At 34.0% G+C, this 20,830-nt stretch overlaps 1 protein-coding gene across 1 annotated transcript in view; it reads left to right on the top strand.

The window, feature by feature from the left end:
• The window catches only part of LOC149788892 (plexin A3-like), a 64,777-nt gene extending 45,796 nt beyond the window's left edge, over positions 1-18,981 (top strand). The window contains exons 6-8 of the mRNA XM_089973564.1: positions 853-1,037; positions 15,685-15,830; positions 18,939-18,981. Of these exons, the coding sequence (XP_089829690.1) occupies positions 853-1,037; positions 15,685-15,830; positions 18,939-18,981 (374 nt within the window). The remainder of the gene's footprint in view (positions 1-852; positions 1,038-15,684; positions 15,831-18,938) is intronic.
• Positions 18,982-20,830: the final 1,849 nt, after the last annotated feature.

The following is a 20,830-nucleotide window of genomic DNA, read 5'->3' as shown; positions in this document are numbered from 1 at the left end:
CTTGTAAAAAGAACTCCAAAGTATTTACAAAGCATATATATATATATATATATATATATATATATATATATATATATATATATATATATATATATATATATATATATTTGTTTGTTTTATGTGTTCATTTCTGCTGAATATTTTGACCAGTCACATGACCTATGCTATGTCTTGTGTGGTCCCTTAGGATACAAATGTTCAAGTGATATAATTTTTTTCTTTACACGTTCATTTCCATTCTGTATTCTCAGAGCAATTTCAGATGAAGTGATGAAACTTCACAAGACTATATATCATCACTAAAAGGTGTGTCATGTATGAATTGGGGTTCCTGTATTCAAAGTTATGGTCACACATCAATATTTAAGTTCAGGTCACATAAGCCCTTTTGCTTTTGAACTTTAAGAGCATTTTAAGATAAATGGACACATTTTGGTATACTTATATATTGTCATTGGAAGATGTGTTGTATATTTGGGGTCTTGTTCCCATGTCAAGGTTATGTGTCAATTTTTTAGGTTTCTTTCGGTTTACATTGTACAAGCTGTTTTAGGAACAGTGGTGAAATATACTATGCTTATGTTTCTCAGTTTGATGGCATCTAGTGTATTACAGTCAATGTTTATCTTTAAGGTCAAGGTCACTAATTAACTTTTTTAAAACCCTTTTCTGCCCTTTTTCTGATGTCTTTTGAGATAGAGCAATGAAATTTACTTATACATTCGATGTCTAATTATTATTTTTACTACTGTCTTGAAGGTCACAGTCAGATTTCATTTTTGTGAGTAATTGTGACTTTGTCATTGTGTGTGTGGGACAAATATTCACTGAATTTTCTTCTTGACATTTCAGTGGAGGTGTACCGGTGTGACAAACTTGGTCCAAACTGCAGTCAGTGTAGAGAATATGAAGTGGACATAAATGGCCCATACCGTTGCCGTTGGTGTGTCAACAGCACATCTTCCACAGCAGGTTGCTTCCACAGTACTCACTGCGTGAACCAGTTTGTGCTATGTGGACCCCCTGAAATAAGTTCAGTAGGTATCATAAACATGTCATAGACATATTCTGTTCATGACTCAAAATTTTAATTAAGCACTTAATATCTCTGGCTTTCATGAAATTGCACTGAATTTCATCTTTTGTCAACAATTCTGATGGCCTAGTGGTTAGAGCATCCACCTTGGATGTGGGAAGTTGTGGGTTAGATCCCCAGCCAAGTCATACCAAAGACTTACAAAAATGGTACTAACGGCTGCTTCGCTTGGTGCTCAGCATTAAAAGGTTAGTGTTAGGACTGGTCGGTCTGGTGTGAGGATAATGTGGCTGAGTGGGACATAATGCTACATGTCTGTGGCATGATGCCCCAGTGCTAGACATCACTATAAACTGCCACATTGCAGACATCGTAGCGATATGACTGAAAAAGTGTTATAGCTACTTTAAAAATCCAAATCACACACACACACATATTTTGTCTTGGTTGGAATTATTTTGTGGTTCCATACTTTAAAAGTCAAAGTCAGTCTAGCCAGTGGATTTAATTTCTGACTGACAACTCATTATAATGATTTCAAGTGTTTACCTTGTACAAAATAATACATGTACACTATAGATGGTCCAGCAAACAATGCATGTATTTTCTTAATTACTTGTCTCACCATTCTTCTAACATTTTTCTTTAAATTCACAATATTTCTAAGACAGAATACATAAACACTTGAATGGAATAATTCAAATTACCTCATACAAATTTTATTAGTGACACAATCAAGAAAACTTAAATACAAAAGCATAACTATTCATTTGTCAGGGCTGTTCCATTTAATCTACATGATACCCAGGAAAGGCACCATTTTAAAACAATATGCAGTGGTTCTATGATTCATGAAAAAGTTCATATGAACATGATAGAATTCTAAATTGCATCAATGGGTGGCTAGTTCACATAAAAAATGTATTCTCTGGGTCCCAGGTATATTTAACTGGAACAGCCCTCAAAGTCAAAATATATATTTTGACATGTAATTAATTTGATACAGCAAGCAGGGTATAGACCACTTATGAAAGTGTAGACTGTTAATCAGCATAAGAGGAAAGGAAGAACAGGTGAAGGAAACAGGGAGTGAAAGAAGAAATGCAGAGAAGAAACATAGTCATGCAATGTACATTTAAATCATTTATTACAGATTTCATGTTCAGAGAAGATAATGTTATAGGAAAGAAAAATAATAAAAAAAACTAAATAGTGGTCATTGCTACAATGATTTATGTTTCATTATTCTTCAAGGATCCCAGTACATTTTAAAGATCTTAAATTTGTACTTTTTGTAGAAATCGTTTTTCTTAATAAAGGACTATTAGAAGGTTTATGAATACAGAAAAAATAAAGATTGTTTTTCTTCAATTTAAACCAATAAATAAGCCACTTGGCTTTTGCTGTATGATTTATCTTTTATATTAAAATCAAACAGGATAGTATCATTGGTTATCTCAATTTGTGTGTTTGTCCAACAGTTTATAAAAGTGTTAAAGGTCCACCAAAAGGCATTACTATTTGGACAGTATATGAAAAGGTGGTTTCATTGTCTTTGTTAAAGAGGTTGTATCATGAGATGGTAATCAGACTGGTTGTGTGGTAAATATTAATTTCAAAGTGTTACTGAAACCATCTCATCTTGAAATCAAAAGAGGTATTGAAGATTCTTGTATGGTTTGAAGGCCACCTATTAGCACCAATATATGACAGATTATCCCATGACTTTTCTTATTGTGGATTTATAACTTTCTTTTATGAAAATATAGAAAACATTACAGTTGGCACAGACTTTGTGAATGGTCTGAATGGGGTGCAATGCAGAATTTGTTAATAATAACAATAATAATAATTGTGATTTATTTCCAGAAGGTAACAATACAAAACTATTCTCCTTTATGGCCTTCTCTATAATCTGTAAATACGTTATTTAATGCTAGGCGAAATAAAATCCTGATTTATTATTTGACATTTAGTCCAAGCATTGATGTTTAATAGCACTGAGAAAATGTTATTATTTTACATTAATAGGCAAGCTGTTCCAGACAAGAACCCCATAAAGTTTAAAGCTTTTCTAATTTAAGTTTTGGTAGCAAAATATTACCAGGATCTAACAAGTGTAGTGCATTATCAACTAGATTGTATATGGCTCAAAATGTCTTGTAGATATTGTCATGCAATTCCACTTAGAGATTTATAAACTAAAATAGATTTATGTAACCAATTTTTTTGTCAGATTCCTTTAAACTTAATTTTATATCAGGGTTTCAAACTGTAAATGAAACAGTTTACTGAGAAATATTCATGCTGTTCTTTCATTGTAAGTTAATAATTTTGTCACTGTCTTGTCTGGAACTATTTTTCACATACACCAATACCTTGATAACTCACACCACAATAATTTATGAACCCGCTTAAAATGCAGGGTTGGGCGTGGACCCCATGTTTTTATTTTACTAGAAAGTGCAAAAAATTATGTCACCCCTAATTGTTGAACTTGTTGAAAATCATGACCACAAATGGTAAATGAAACATTGATGTATCTCTTGTTTTATTGTCAAAAACTGTAGACTGGAACATTTTGAAATTATCAACTTTTAAGAAGTCATGTATTTCGTTCCTTGTTCATTCCAAGTGTCCTTCTTTATACACTGTAAATAACAATATTCAACAAAAAAAAAGTATCAATGAAAATGTTACTGATGCTTGCTTGAGGCATTACTTTATTAAAAAATATTTAAATATAATTTTATCAAGCAAATTTTGTATTTTAGTCCCATGATTTAGTTCAGTTTAAGTGTAATCATCATAAATTTGATGTGCCCTCATGTATTGAAACATAAAATGCATCAATCAACCATTACAGCTATGTCCATGAGCATGAGAAATTAATTAAGTGCCAACCTTGTTTTTATATCTGACTTGTGGAAGTATTTGTTGTATGGTTGCGATGAATTAAAAGGTGACCTCCTTTGTATTATCATGTTAATTGCCTCTTTTGTATCAAATCAAGGAGGATTAATAAAAGAAAAGTGAAAAGGCATGCAAATCCAACATGTGTCAGATCTAGAGAGCCAGGTCATAAATTGGTTGAACTCATTCCAATTGATCAATGAAACACTGTTATAAATATTACTGTGTACGTAATATAATTAATCTACCTTAAATTAACATACTCATTCAGAAATGTGATCAAAGATAGCAAGGCAACCAAGCTTTGTCAAATAAAGAGATTTGTTTCAGAGATAGGATCATTGTGGAGAAATGAGTTTCAGAGAATTCCTGAAGTGATGTTCTCAGGAATGAGGAGGAGTATCATTAATATTTGCAATGAAATCATGGCATCAGTATTTTACTAATTGAGCAATACAATAATTTAGTTTTGATGTAGATGATTATTTCACAAAATAAGTGTCACTAGTTTTTGGAGAAAGGAATCTTGTTTCTTGGTGTATTAACAGTTAGTCTGGTCCTTATTAATTGACTCCCTGTTTCGTACTTCATGGCCACATAAGGAGTAGGAAACCAAAATAATCAACAACAAAAAGCAGTGATGTAATACACAAATGTTCTTGCATGCACTTGAATGCTGTTTGAAACAGGTTGGAATAATGTTAACGATCTTTGAGATGTTGGGCATCTTGAAAATAAATGTAATTCATACAGAATAACCAACAACTTCATTATAAAAAGTGTTGACAAGTATTCTCGACACGAATATAAAACAAATTACCAGATATTAAACAGTACATTTACCCTCCATCCTGCAGTTTTTCTGTATGTCCAGCAGGGATATGATCACTCATTTTCCCTCGGCAACTCATGCCCTTGCTTATAGTGTTGTCTATGGACCCTGTTGGGCATGAACTATTGAGGGAGAGGTGTAATAAGACAATAGTTTTGCCTTGGTTGAATATATACATTAAATATAGGATTCTGTTATGACATCAGGAAGAAGTTATTTCTTAATTTTAGCAAGCAATGTTATTTTACAAGAAAGCCTTTTATGTACATTATTAACCTGTGCACTTAGGCTTTGAGGTTTACACATGGTTGCCATAGTAAATGTGTAAACAAAGAGTCATGTGACTGTCACTGACACAAGAACTACCTGTTCCATTTCAGTTAATTCTTCATCTTTGATTAAGAGGATTGATCAGTTGGATTTTTCTGTTCTTATCTTCAAGTATGTGTCTGCGTATTTTAGACTGAATGTGACACTGCTAGGGAAAAGCAGAAATTGATAAGAATTGGTTATATCGTATTTCACGTATTTTTTTTACCCTTTAATTTTTTGTACACAGTCCAGTTATAAAATAATGATTATTCCCATATCACTTTCGAATAAAAACATCAAATTATCGGACATAAAATTTCTACTAAGAAGATTTACATTTGCAAAAAAGATCGAAAATACTGAATTGCTATTTTGTTTTTACAAAAATTAATAATTCATTGTTTGGTGAGAAAATACAATGATTGATGCATAAACATGGACACCCGCAGCATAGGTCAAAGGGGTCACATGCCCCCCCCCATCATACTGCAAAAATATATAGACATATATATAAATTCCGATAATTTTAATTGTGTAAATGAAGCTGAAAATAGGTCATAAAATTGAGTTCAAAATGCTTAGTACATATCAGCTTTAGTTTCAGACTGCTTACATTACTAACTCTTGCGGCCGTGCCTGATTGAACCTCCCTACAAAAACCCTTGACTGCCCCCCTCCCCCCGCATGCAAAAAAATTATGCAGGAACCCATGTGCATAAGTTCTCTTATTGTCATTACAATATCTACTGGTGTTTATTAACAAAAGGACAAATGACTTCACAGACCATACCTTTAACTATTATCGTTAATTAGTTATCCTTATTAAGGCCGTCACCATAACAAAACATCACATTTTACAACGAGCTGATGTGACCTCTTCTGTCCATTCTTGCCCTCAATTTGGTTTCAGCTAGATAACCAAAGCACTAAGCATGTTTAATTACTGTGTTAATAACACTGCATAGCCATGTGGTTATTATGACAATGTACATTGTAATTAATGCAAGAATGAATTGTTGATTTAATGGTCTTTGTTGATAATGGAATACTGACATTTACTGATGTATTTAATAAATTCATGTCTTACAAACTAAAACTTGTCATAGCAAGAAGTTAATGATGTGCAGCAAATGAAATACTGGTAGTTACAAGTTGACCTAGGTATGGTTTGCTCATTATAACAGCTGCCAACTATTTGGTAGGTCTAATGGTTAAATAGGGGGAAATTTTAAGTAATCATTTAGATTAAACAGCATTGTGTCAGTTATTGTAAACTGTGGATACTTTTTAAAACGATTAGTAAATGCTGTAGATTTACTGTACAATCCAAAGAAGAAAACTGTCAGCATGAATGCCAGGAAGTTTATAATTAACATTTTAACGGTCGCATTCTCATGATGTGAACTGAGATACTTCTGGTCCATGTGAGCCAATTTCTGAGCTTTTGTTATTAACTTGCCTAGTCTTGTTTTGGTTTGGAACGATTTTGTTATTTCTACATCATTCCTCTTCAGAGATGTGTTTAACATGGTTTGGATGGTAATTAAAGATGAATAGAAGCAGGAATGTAGCGTCATCTGCATATGGGTGTTCTTAGATCATTAATCTGGTTAAAAAATAACAATGGACCCACTACTAACCCTTCTGCAAAAACCAGTGCTGCCTATATATACATGCTTCTGTCTGTGTTGTCATCAGAATTATAGCATTGTAATTTGGAGATAAGGATATTATGATCTACTATAATCAACTGATTTTTAAAGAAAAGGTAAAAACATGAATTATATTTCCTTTATTTATTTCATTGAACACTGGCATTGGATTTATGTGAGGACTGTTTGACAGGAATGGTAAATCCTAAAACTAGCACAGCACATTGTATACAAGATTATCATTCAGTTAGAAGTAAGTGATGTTAATGTTTTTCATAGACTTTAAAGTGTTAATAAAACTTAAATTAGCATGTAATTACTGGGATCATCCTTACCCCACTCTCATAAATTGGTGCTACTGTATGTACTCATTTATAAATTGATTCAACTATATGTCGATACCCCCCACCTTTTGACTGCAAAAAGGGAATTTCTCCATAACCCTCCTATAAGTTGAGGTATTTTTTGCAAGTCAGACCCATCTGCAAGTGGTGAAATGTGGTCAGTGAGTGAGAGTTTTCACAGACTGCATCAATTGTGCGTGAAACACACTGCTCTAGAACCCATTTTTTCAAACCAAAACTCACAGTTTGCCAAAGGGCTTTCCATTATTCAGGTTTTCTTAAGACATCTGGCACTATTAAATAATACTGACTCTTTCTTGCACCAGTCACATATTTGTTTCTCTAACACACCAAATTCACATTTAGCAGAACAAGTGTTGTTTTTCACGGCAAAGTCTATAACCGTTAACTTTAATGCTCAATTGCATTATGTTTTCATTTCCCCATATTGGTGAAAGTACCTAATTTTATAAATTAGCCATGTATGATATCTAAGTGACAAAGTACACTGTAATTGACAATACACTGACTATTCATTAACTTGGGCAATTATTTATGTATAGGTTGAGATTGGGGTCTGTAAGAGACAGTTTGACGTCCTTGAAATCACATCAAAGGATTGCTGAAACTGAACAGATGTCAGTTGCATGGTATGATGATACAGACTAAACAATGCACTGAACAAGTATCACTAGTTGTAGTCTTCACAGAGAAAAACAATAGTGCTGCAGAATGTCTACTGTGAAAAACAAAGTAGTGGTGTTGCTTTTACATGCTAAAGGATTAAGGTTGTATTTATCTAATTAGCAACTCTGTCAACACACTAGGTTAATTTCCCATCCTAGGACAGGAAAGAAAAAAAGATAGTTTGAACCTAAAAATACATGTTGGCAAGCTTGTTATTTTGGCAACTCTTTCTTCAACAAACCAATGCTGCAATGCACTACCTTGATGACTACAGTCTCTTCAACAAAACTGGAATTTTATGTGGTTTTTGCAATGCCAATTACTGAGTGGGAATCCTGCATATTGAAATAGCATTAACATTGTTGCATGTTTATTTGATTTGGCCTAATATTTGATTGCCATTTGTGGGTTTGAACTAAAAAACTCACTTGTGTTTTTGTCAGAAGGCGGGCGAGATGCTACCTGGAATGTTATTTAACTTGTCCTGGGTGTGTAGGAGATTGATTGTGATGTACAGTGATGATATCTGACTGACAATTTCTTTGGTGACCAAGCATGATTCTAGAATCTACATATACAAACATGAGTCTACACTAAGCTCTGCCATACCTTTTGAAACTCCACAGTATGTGGTTGCCATTGCACAGTCGTCACTGAAAATAATTCTGGATTGGTCCAATGATATTAATAAGATTCCAGTGCACCAACAAATTCTGACTGTAGGTTTTGATGGTATCAGTTCCAGTATTGTACCTGACATTGTCAGGATTACCGCCATGAATCAGTTTGACCAGTGATGCCATCAATGGCAGTTATGAAAGCCGTACTTCCAGAAGAATAGCATCTGAAGGTACTTATTGCTCAGATTAACCCTAAATGTCACCCCAGGTGATTTGATGTCAATTACTCCTTCTGCACCTTTGTATCTTTAAGCAATCCCGGTTGACATATCTTAGTTTCATCCTTGTTTTACCAGGAAAAGCGGGGCCCAGGGTGGCCGAGTGGTCTAAAGCACTCTCCGTTATGGATCAATGCCATCTCACCTCTGTCTGCATGGGTTCGAGTCTCAGATTCGGCCAATGTGGGTATGTGAGAAAGCTTGCCAGTAGCTTCTCGTGGGTCGGTGTTTTTTTCCGGGGTTTTTCCTGGGTTTTTCCTCCACCATTAATACTGGCCGCCATGTATAGCCTATCGTGTGCTGAAAAATGGCGTTAAACCCTACAACAACAACAACAACAACCAGGAAAAGCATGGGTTTGATCTGTGCGAGGAGACATAGTACATAAGAGATCAGACTATTTAATACAATAACAGTCATATGTGGATATGTATGCAATACATGTGTGTGCTGACAATGCTAGAAATCTTGTTATCATGACATGTTACGGATATGGTCTCAGTGATATTGGTAGTGGAATATTCACAGGTGGACCTAAGTTGCTAGCGGCAATATTTTTGCATGCTTCACTAATTGCTAAACAAGTTGAAATGCTTGTCATTGATAGCATCAAAAGTGCTTCTGCAGATTGGTTGAAAAAGGTATTAATGAAATTGATAATGTATAAGTAGTGGCAAAATTCAAAGAAGTACCTGATACTGCATTTTATATGGATATCCTTGTGATGACAGATGAAAGTAAAAGAGACTTTCAGTATTATTCATACCTGGCTTAGGTTCCTAATCAAACAGACTGAATATAATTACAAGTGGATGATACATCTTTGTATTTTCTACTGTGTGAGGCCTTCTTGGAAATCAATGGAAAATGCTGAATTGTCCTGGTGGTGCCTGAGTTGGATTTGTCAATAACCATATGACGGCATTATTGAGCAGCATACATTATCTCATAACTGTAAAGGAAATCAAAGCATGTTTGAGCAATATTGACATTACCATGATGATTAGTGGACTTGCCAGGTACAGTGATGATTCTTGGACTTGCCAGGTACATTGATGATTATGCCAGATCAACTGTCTCATCTTATTATGTTTGACAAGGATGGATCCTTTCATGTGGATCCTACTCTGTATACCATTGCAAATGCCAGAAATGTAGGAGGAGATGTGAAAATAACTGCTGTAATTGAATTGGTAGCAGTCCAAAATTACAGTCATGGATTTGTACAGTCAAGGACAACTTAATTGATTCTTGTTTTCTGTGGGATTCTTTCAGTCATATATTCGAGTTTGCTGTGATGACCACAACAATATTTTGGAGCCAAACAGTCACATCATACCAAGCAGCAATGATGCAATTTGGCATCATGGAGAGATTGATGGCAAAGTTTTATTTTAAAACTTGACATTGTGGATGCCTGTGATAATCTCTCCAAAGGCTGCAGAAACACATTTATTGTCATTTATGAGTTTGGAGGATCATTAACATGGTCATTTCTCACACTCACCACAGACTCATATGAAGGCAACGTTCACAGTTATCATGGTAAATAACTACCCAACAAGGTATCAGCAGTTATCATGGCAAATAACTACACCACAAGGTATCAGCTGTGATCATGGCAAATAACTACCAGCACACTGAGACACGTATTCATAGCATTTTAAACTATGGATTGTGTGCAATAGTACTGAACCAGGTAGGAGTGTCTGAAGTTTCTTTGCGATTACAAACAGTCATCAGGAACTCCCAAATAAATTTTGCTTGACTTCACAATCATATCACATGTGCATGTCAGAAGAGCACTTTCATAAATGTGTAACTCAGGGCCACATTCGTGATTACAGATTCATTGCTGTGAAAAGATGTTGGAATGCATAGGTGGCTGTAAAGGGTCATTGACACATCTGTGGAAAACCTGTAATTGTTGTAATTAAACAGCATAATTAAAAATAATGTCATATCACAGATTTAAAGTTGGACTTGGTGAAAACCTGAGTGTACGAAATGAAGAGTGCAACAAGAAAAGACAGCAGGCTCACATTAAAGAATTCTTTGGCAAAGTTGTCTGGAAATACCCCTTTGTGGCTATATAAAACACAGCTTGACCAGCACAAGGTGGCCAAACAAAAGAACACCTCAGTGACATTAAAGTTATTAAAGTCAGATGTGATGGTAGTGCATAATAGCAGTTGAATATTTCCATTCCTCACTATGATCCCAGTGCTTTTGGTAGCTGCAGCTCTAATGGCTGCAAAAGCAGTTTTATTAATGGCCATCAGAACTGCATCCAGAATGGCTTTGTTAAAGATGTTTAGTGGATGTATAGTCTTTTAGACAATAAAAAAGAGAAAAATTATCTTCAATTACCCAGTCATCAGAGTCAGTGAAGCATGAGTGGAAACAGTCTTCCTTTGTGGCGTCGACCAATTTTGATTGGCATAATGACATGATGTATCCAGAACCAATAATTAATTCATGTTGTGACGTGAGGTAAGTAATCAGATTATCTCTATTGTCGATACATGTCCCCAATGTTAAGTTTCCATTGCTGAAAGAAGTATTGACTAAAGTAGATGTAACAGTTAATATTATAACATTGTCTATAAAAGCCAACATTTACAGGAAATGTGCTCAACAATGTTATGATAGAGTTTTCAGCTTCACATATCTGTCGAGTTCTTCTCTTTGATGATTACAAACAAACGTAATTGTCAAGATCATAACAGGGTCAGCATAGGCTATAAATAGATTTTGTGCATTAACACACACACTGGGAAATTAACACTGAAGAAAACAGAGTACCAGACAAAGACAGAAAAATCACGTTATAACACATTTATCGGTTCCTTTACGAAGAAGGCATTTCGTCCAATTGACAAAATTTTCATCTGCATAATTAAATCACATACAGTTAGCAATATCTGAATAAATCATTACCAAACATTAACATGTCATCACGTAAATGGAGATGTATTATTTTAGAAGAAAGTCAATTATTCTGCTCGACGACATTGGGCAAGGTGGGGGGGGGGGCTTTCCGAATAATTGTATGCTGAAAAGACTCAAATAAAACAATTTTATGTTAAAAAGACTCGAATAACAATGTTGTAACTGATAATGAGGTTATTCAGCAGCAGTAGGAAAATGGAGCAAACATATAAATGACGTTTTTGAATGATTTTTAATGTGCATGACAACAATACCTGCTTGCATATCACACTTATGCCAAGAATAAGAACTATTAATGTACATTCAGCGTAAATAAGTATATTATTATAACAAGAAGAACCTTTAATAATTAATATTACTTTTAAATGAAGATATTAAATGCTTTGAATTATGTAGCTTTCTTACTACGTACATTACATATACTTTTCACAAAATATTTAGTCCCCCTCAGGAGAGACCACCCATCTTATAAGGCCGTTTTCCCAGTGCAGAATTGGTGGCCACTATAATCGGATAAATGGAGGAACACACTTAGGAAATGGTAGACTTGGTTTCGCTGTTGTCAGTGATAGTTTTGATAAACCCGAACCTCTCATCTTAAACGTGCACAATTCTGGATCATATTTCACTGAATTTAGAGGGTGGTAGGCAACAATGGCAGACTTAGTAAATGATCACTGGCAAACTAGTTCATCTTTAATGCATACCACCACAACCATTAATGTTCCAGTAACTTTCACATATGCAGCATTTTTACCATTTAATAAGTCACCTGGAGATGAAATTCAGTTTAAAGGACTTGGCATCTATCCAGAGGCACTCTTAACCATCTTGGGTATTTGTGTTTAAGATTTATCAATACATACACATGATGGATTCTGAAGGGTCACAATGTTGCAGAATTTACTAATAGGGTGTTGGATAAGCTGACAGGGGATTCTGACATCAATGGTGATTTTTTTCACTCATTGATAACTATCTGCATAAGAGTGGTGTCAACGAACCCTTGTGTTTAACATTGAAGTATAATCTTGTTATTGACCAAATAGAAATCAGCAGTCGGAACAACACTGATATACTAATACCAACTTGAGGTCATGTTGGAGTCATCACATTAGCACGCAAAAACACCAAGTCATTGACTACATTGCCTTGAGTAAAAACATTCAATTATTGTTTCACCAGCAATTGAGTAGAATTCACTAGCAATGCCCCCCTTTTCCCAATATATTCCCCACTGATTATGTTGCACCAACATCGACTCAATCAAAAAGAGATAAATCTCAGCTAATTTTCAACAGTTATCCACTTGTCCATGTAAAAATATTTGGGCAAAAACAAAAAGAATCATATCTTACTAGCATAATCAGTATGGTTCAGTATGGATGTGGATTCCAGTTCCATATGGACATGGATTATGGTTCAGTATGGACATGGATTATGGTTCTATATGGACATGGATTATGGTTCCATATGGACATGGATTATGGTTCAGTATGGACATGGATTATGGTTCAGTATGGACGTGGATTATGGTCCATATGGACATGAATTATGGTTCCATATGGACATGGATTATGGTTCCATATCAACATGAATTATGGTTCAGTATGGACATGGGTTATGGTTCATTATGGATGTGGATTATGTTTCCATATCAACATGAATTTTGGTTCCATATGGACATGGATTATGGTTCCATATGGATGAAGATTATGGTTCCATATGGACATGGATTATGGTTCAGTATGGACGTGGATTATATTTCACTATGGACGTGGATTATGGTTGCATATTGACATGGATTATGGTTCATATGGACATGGATTTTGGTTCCATATGGACATGGATTATGGTTCAGTATGGACGTGGATTATGGCTCTATATGGACATGGATTATGGTTCCATATGGACTTGGATTATGGTTCCATATGAACATAGATTATGGTTCAGTATGGATGTGGATTATGGTTCCATATGGACATGGATAATGGTTCCATATGGACATGGATTATGGTTCATTATAGACATGGATTATGGTTCTGTGTGGATGTTGGTTATGGTTCCATATGGATGTCGTGTACGGCCCTCAGAATACACAATCATCTGAGACTTAAATATTATCCAGGTAGATATTTTATTTGATTGCTTAGCAGTTGTACCAATGAAAATGGTAATTGGGTAGAAGTGAGTGTGCACCTTGCAATTGAACAAAGCCAGACTATAAATCATTTTTACTTCACAATGACAATTGTTACAACTCTATGGTCGTAAACTAAGTAACAGGAAGAAGTGAAACCAACAAGTTTAGTAAAATTCACAATTTATTTCCCTTTAACACAAAGTGAACATTTAAAGAAACTTACAGTATTGTCAATTAAGTCCTAAATAACCCTTAATGTTAAAGCACAAGTCCAACAGTATAGAATATTCCAAATAAATTCAAAATCTTGAATATGCTGATGTACAATAATCTTGCATAGGTTGATTTATCAGCAGTCTTGATTTATTAGATATAATCCAAAATATCTTTGAATGAATTCACAATATTCTCGTAATAGTTTATTAGTCCAGAAGTCAATGAACACTTTGTATTTTCAATAAATATTTTAAATGATTCTTCTCAGATTATATCAAAACACAACTAACAATGATTCTACAGATTGAACTTAAACTCAGAATGAATAATTTTGTTTACCTCAAACTTTATATGAAAAACTAACACACAAGAAAAAGACCAAATTGTGGTCAAAAGTTTGCTTCCAGAACATTTTAATTGTTTTTTTAAATAAAGCTGAAACTTGAACTCAGAAATCAGAAAGCAGCTCATTTATAAGTTACAAACATTGGTAAAAGTTAACCATCTAAAAATGTTATTTACAAATGTCCATTATCTTAAATTGAAACCTACAGTCATGGATAAAAGTTAATCACACATTATAGATACACATGACACAATGTTAATAGAGGAACTATGATGGACCCTCAAAGTTACCCACACAAGAAAATAATCAAAGCAAAACAACAGCTGGGAGATGAAATTGTTGAGAAAACTCTTTTACTCTTGAAATACAAATGCATGTGTTATCCTAGATGTATTTTTAGAATCACTGCCCTGACCACCATTGACCATGGTAGTGCTAGAGTTGGTGACTGCACCAACCATCATAGGTACACCAGTCAGATTTGGTTTTGTGTGTATATCAATACTAACCAGTGTCACTGGTGGTGCTTGAAAAATAATTTCATTATGGATACATTCATTGATTATGTGTCTATTCAGAACTTCTTGTAGTGACAAAAAGTAATCTTGGCACAAATGCCAAGCTGTACTTGATGGCTATCAAGATAAAACAATAAGCATGGGTGAGTTCAGAATGGTGTGGGTTGAATGGAAAACCACTGTTGTCTCCACACACATACATAATTTGGGCATTAGTGATCCAAAACAGGTAGCAGATTTACAGTCAGAAAAATCTGAGTAAATATCTGCATCATTGTACTGATCTAAGGTTAACATAATACATGTACAGAGCACCTTGGAAGCTTTGCTTGAGGGTGCACATGGGTTATAATTACAGATCCATCCATGTGTGAAACATATCAAGTGGGGAAACGTTATGGAGGATATAGATGAGGTTTAGGGATTAGAAACCATTAATTGGTCTGAAAATCTCATACTCCAAGTATATATCTACTGCCCATATTATTTCATAAGTTCATGACATAGGATGGCAAAATTGCCCATGACATTTATCAAAGATTTAAGATACCAAAACCATAGAAGATAAACCAACTTGTATTTTTCCCAAAGTAAATATTTGCAGTAAATACTGTGTACAACTTTTTGGTGTCCTTGGTGATCTTTTCCAGTATGTAGAAAAATGGACTGGACCGGACTTTCAAAGTGGTGCCTGTTTGACCTAGAATGAAATATATGGCTTGCACTTTCCTGGCTCTGGCCACTTAGCCGTTTATGTCCACAGTTTTAAGATTTAATGATTACAGGTCATCTTTCTTTAAAACTGTTGGTCTTTTAATTCTTTCTCTGCTTGCAGTTTGAGCCCAGTGATGGACCAGTTGGAGGAGGAACTGTTCTCACAATTAAAGGGAAAAACTTTGGAATCTCTGCTAATGAGATTGATAATATCACAGTTGCTGGAGTAAATTGCCAAAGAGAAATATTTTTTGATGTTAGAGGGACGTAAGTACATTAATAGAATCTATTTAAATTGGCTGTCATGACCATAGGTCTGCTTTATGATCTGCATTGTATCCTTGCCCACATTTTAAACATTCAAACTACAGAGTCACTTTTAATCTGACTTAATGGAATGCTTCTTAGAACATGTTATAAGCTTTTGTTGTAGTGGTATTCCCTACAACCATTTAGCTTTCACAGTAGACTACAGAACCAAAGTTGACCCATACTTAGAGTCTTTTTTTTTATATACCAGAAAGTTCTAGTTCATGAACAGAAAGTTGCATAATGATTAGCAGTGTTGAAATCAGGTCTTCTAACATAAAAAAAAAACCAAACACAACACATCAACAAAATAATAGATGGTGAAATGTACTGTACAAGTACAAGGTTTCAAGCGGTGAAGTATAACAAATTATTGAAAAAGCATGGTTAAAAAATGTCATGTTTTTTTCTTTACAACTTTTAACAGATTTTGCTCCTTTAATATGTATCTTTAATATGCATGTAAGAGGTCTGTATCATTGCTTCAGAATGTTTCAACCTACACCTAAGCTTTTCAGTATTAGTCTTGTGAAATGGCTTTGTAAGGTTGATCTTAAAGTATGTGGCCCATAATTACACTTTACACATCTGTAAACATGCAATGCATGATCAAAGTTTATTCACTCACTTAGTTTTGGTCAGACTGCTCCAGTGACCTAGTGGTTAGAGCATCCACCTTGGATGTGGGAGGTCTTGGGTACTAACAGCTGCCTTGCTTGGTGCTCGGCATTAAGATGTTAAAGTTAGGACTGGTCAGCTTGGTGTCAGGATAATGTGACTGGGTGGGATATCATGCTACATGTCTGTGCCATGATGGCCCAGTGCTAGACATCACTTTAAACTGCCACACTGCAGACAGCATAATGATATGGCTGAAGAATTGTTAAAGCTATGTTCAAAATCCAAATCACACACACACACATACAATCACACACACACTCTTTGTCATTTAAACGGAGTTTCAGATGGTGTATCAAAATTAGCATTCAGAATTAAGTAAGCAGTTCACTTTTGAATCTTGTTAATTGATTCTTAGTGCAGATTCCCCATTTTGTCAAACAATAGTCAATACCTGTCAGAATGTTGGCATTACTGTAAGTTGTCATTCTCCATTTTGTCAAACAATAGTCAATACCTGTCAGAATGTTGGCTTTATTGTAAATTATTATTCCCCATTTTGTGAAACAATAGTCAATACCTGTTAGAATGTTGTCATTATTGTAAATTATCATTCCCAGTTTTGTCAAACAATACTCAGTACCTGTCAGAATGTTGGCATTATTGTAAATTATCATTCCCAATTTTGTCAAGCAATAGTCAATACCTGTCAAAGTGTTGGCATTATTGTAAATTATCATTCCCCATTTTGTCAAACAATAGTCAGTACCTGTCAGAATGTTGGCATCATTGTAAATTATTAGTTGTTTAGGTAGGTATTTCTGAATTTTACTTAACAAAGTATTTTTTTACATGTAAGTGTTTTACAGACATTGTCAACATATTTATTCAATTTTAAATCTTATCCAGCTATCAACCTTTAAAGCTTATCATCTCAATGTTTTCAGTTACTTGATTGTTATCTCAAGTAAAATGCTTCTTAGATGAGGTTATGACCATACATTTTGTTATGGGTTCATTTATGACCATTTTATTTTATTTAGAATGCAAGAATTAAATGATTTTGTTGTTATATTTAAGTCAGCCAACTAACCAGCATTCTCCCATACATTTGTAATTTTGAGTACATGCACCCACTAGTGATCAAAACTGCATGTACATGGACATATTAGGGGATACAATGTAGAATATTATATCTGTGGTAAAAATAATGCTTAATATTTGTTAGTACATGTGTAATATTGTAATTCATGACATACAATTTATTCAGTAATAAAGACTTCCTAACCATCACAGTAAAGAATCATGGGCTATTCTTGATATGCTATAAAATGGAAGTATCTGATCAAACGTTAAATTTTTCATATTATCTAGATTACTGTCATGGTTAGGAAGTCTTTATTACTGAATAAATTGTATGTCATGAATTACAATATTACACATGTATGCAAAATTTTATGTTTGATCAGATGCTTCCATTTTATAGTATATCAAGGATAGCCCATGATTCTTACCTATTTTCATATGTTTTGGGCAGTAGTTTAAAAACTTATTGTAATCTTGACCTAAAAAATCCCAGACTATTTTATATATATCTGTGTGCATGAAAAAAAGCCACGACACCCATCTGTATAACATAATCAATCTAATTAAACTATTAATGAAAGAACAGTATAATTGGAGAAGAATATAATTAACAACCAGTGCAAATTGATGTCAGTTCACGGCTGAGAACCATGGTTCATAAGTCAAGTGGGGTAGAGGCAAGCAGCTGATTGCATGCATAAAGATATCTTTTTTATGTTTACTCCAGAAATGAGACTACTTGATATATGTGCCTTTGCTACCTCCATATACATGCACAATAATCATTAGAAATGTATATGTACAGCAGTCTTTGTACATGAATTAAATACTGCAGTACATTTATTGATTGCTGTTAACTTAGGATAGACAAACATGTAATATATAATCACCATGACCAATGAAAAAGCAGGCAGGGACTATGTTCATGGTCTTTGGCTTAACTCCAATAATGCTCCTCATCCATCACAAATATGCTTAGTTGAAGGGAGCATTATTTTCCACATTTTCCAACCTCCACATTGATGCACTAGCATGTGTAAAAAGAACAACAGAATCATTATATAATATATACACAACAACAGAATCATTATATATATATATATATATATATATATATATATATATATATATATATATATATATACACACAAACAATAGTATCATTATATATATACACACACACAGAAATTAATGTTCAATTTATGTGATCTGATCATTTATGTCATATGTTCTTGCATCAAAAAGTCTTTGGTAAGAAAAAATCTTATCTGGATCAGTTTAATTACTACATAGCTGATATTATCAAAATGTCAGACGAGTTCAGTAAGGACTGTGAATAATGCTTATTAATATGTTTGACAGAGCTGGTTACCATTCTGGAGGTAATAGTTCTGGTCTGATTTGATAAAACGTTTAATAAGGGCTTATATCATCACTTTCAGTGACAGTTTTGATAATGAATGACATCGCTATGTGTTAATGAAATGTTTGCATCTGTTTGACATAGTAGTGACTCTATTTGTGATCTGATTTTGAGCAAGTTGTTAAATAGTGTTGTATCATCAAGATGTTCAGGGCTAGAAAATTACACCAGCAAGTCGGCATTTTGATAGTTACAATTTTGATATTGCTAGCTGAAAAAAAGTGACTTTCTTGCTAGTGATATTTTGGAAGTGTGGGTAAATGTTTTCTTTTTAGAGCATGAAGTTTAATTGTGAACATTGAAAATAGCCAAGTTTTTACCAGTTATGACTATCAAAATGCTGCTAGTACTAATAAAAGCCCTGACGTTTTACAAGTTTTATAATGGGCAAGATATTATCTTATATATAAAGTAAAATCAACATGATAAAAGGTTGGGAGATAGTTTACATTGGGTGACAGTCTGCTTAGTGAATTGTGGTTAGCTGTTCTGTAAGCTAGGTGAGTTATATCAGTACCACTTGGCAATGTAGTAAAATAGATGACAAAAATAGTAGCCTCTGAACCAGATTCATTAATTGTTATTAAGGCTTCACAAAAATAGTTGTAGATGTGAGCAGATATTGGAATGAGGTTATGTACTAAAATATCAAACTGTACACCACTCAGATTGTGTGCTTCCAACATGTGGATATGACCAAGAAACATGATAAAAAACAAATTAGATTTTTAATGTCAAAAACATTTTGTTACAGGTCTTATAATCCATCAGTACAACAGATATACAAACAAAGCTGCTAAAATATTAATCTGGTTTTTGAAATTAGGAAAAATCTTTGGCCACATGACACTGTAATTCAGTTCAAAACCTTCATGATTAATCACATGGTTATCATCATATAAGTCAGGCTTTGTTGTTCATAAAATGTGTTTCTTTCTATTTAAGTCTATTTATGGTGTAAAATCTCATTTAAAATTTGATTAATTTCTTTGGGCAGTTGGTGCACAATATCTGGAGTTCCTCAAGAAGTGACTCTAACCTTGCACTGGTTGAGAACAAGTACTTGATATTCCAATACTGCCTTTATGCCTTGTTGTTTTTCTTCGAGCCTAGTGTTTCAAAGATCTGTAATGTCTTAATGCCTGCCATCCATCTGTACATCTATTCATTTCTTTCTCTTTCACACAATGACTTTAGTTTTATACCATCTGCTTCACCAAACTTTGGTTTATTACATGCATTTCTAAGAAGCCTATTTATTTTGGGGTTAAAAATAACAGGTCTGACTAAAAGAAATTGTTTCTGTACAGTAGCTTTACTTCAGGCATGGACCAAACAGTACACCAATCAGTTTCTGTACAGTAGCTTTAGACATGGACCAAACTTTGTGGATGATTTACATTTAGGTGAGGAAGAAGCATATTGATTTTGTGGGTTAACAGTCAGGTTCACTGTCTAAAAAATGAAATATGCTTATTAACTCAAATAAAAGTTAGTTTGATTTTATCCAAATTTGGTATGCAGTTTGATATTGATGATACATCATTTAAAAAACCCTGAATTTCTTATCCATCTTCTAAACATGCTTTTACACTTAAAGGACACCTTTATTGGATTTTCAACAAATTGAGTATGCAGCTTGATATTAATGAGACAAGTCTGAGTTGGATTATCAGTGTTGTTTCGGTATATGTTCAGTATGCAATATCATCTTTAGCAGAGTTATGACCCTTGATTATCAGACTATCCCCATTTCATTTTGTGCAATGATTACCTTGATATGCTGCTTTATTCTGAGGAGTTTATAGTATCTTTTGATTTTTCAATATCA

Source organism: Sinohyriopsis cumingii, chromosome 11 (assembly GCF_028554795.1).
Source record: "Sinohyriopsis cumingii isolate HCF-2022 chromosome 11, ASM2855479v2, whole genome shotgun sequence".
NCBI classification, from domain to species: Eukaryota; Metazoa; Mollusca; class Bivalvia; order Unionida; family Unionidae; genus Sinohyriopsis; species Sinohyriopsis cumingii.
Note: the sequence above shows the minus strand (reverse complement) of the source record. Positions and strands in the feature narration are given on the sequence as shown.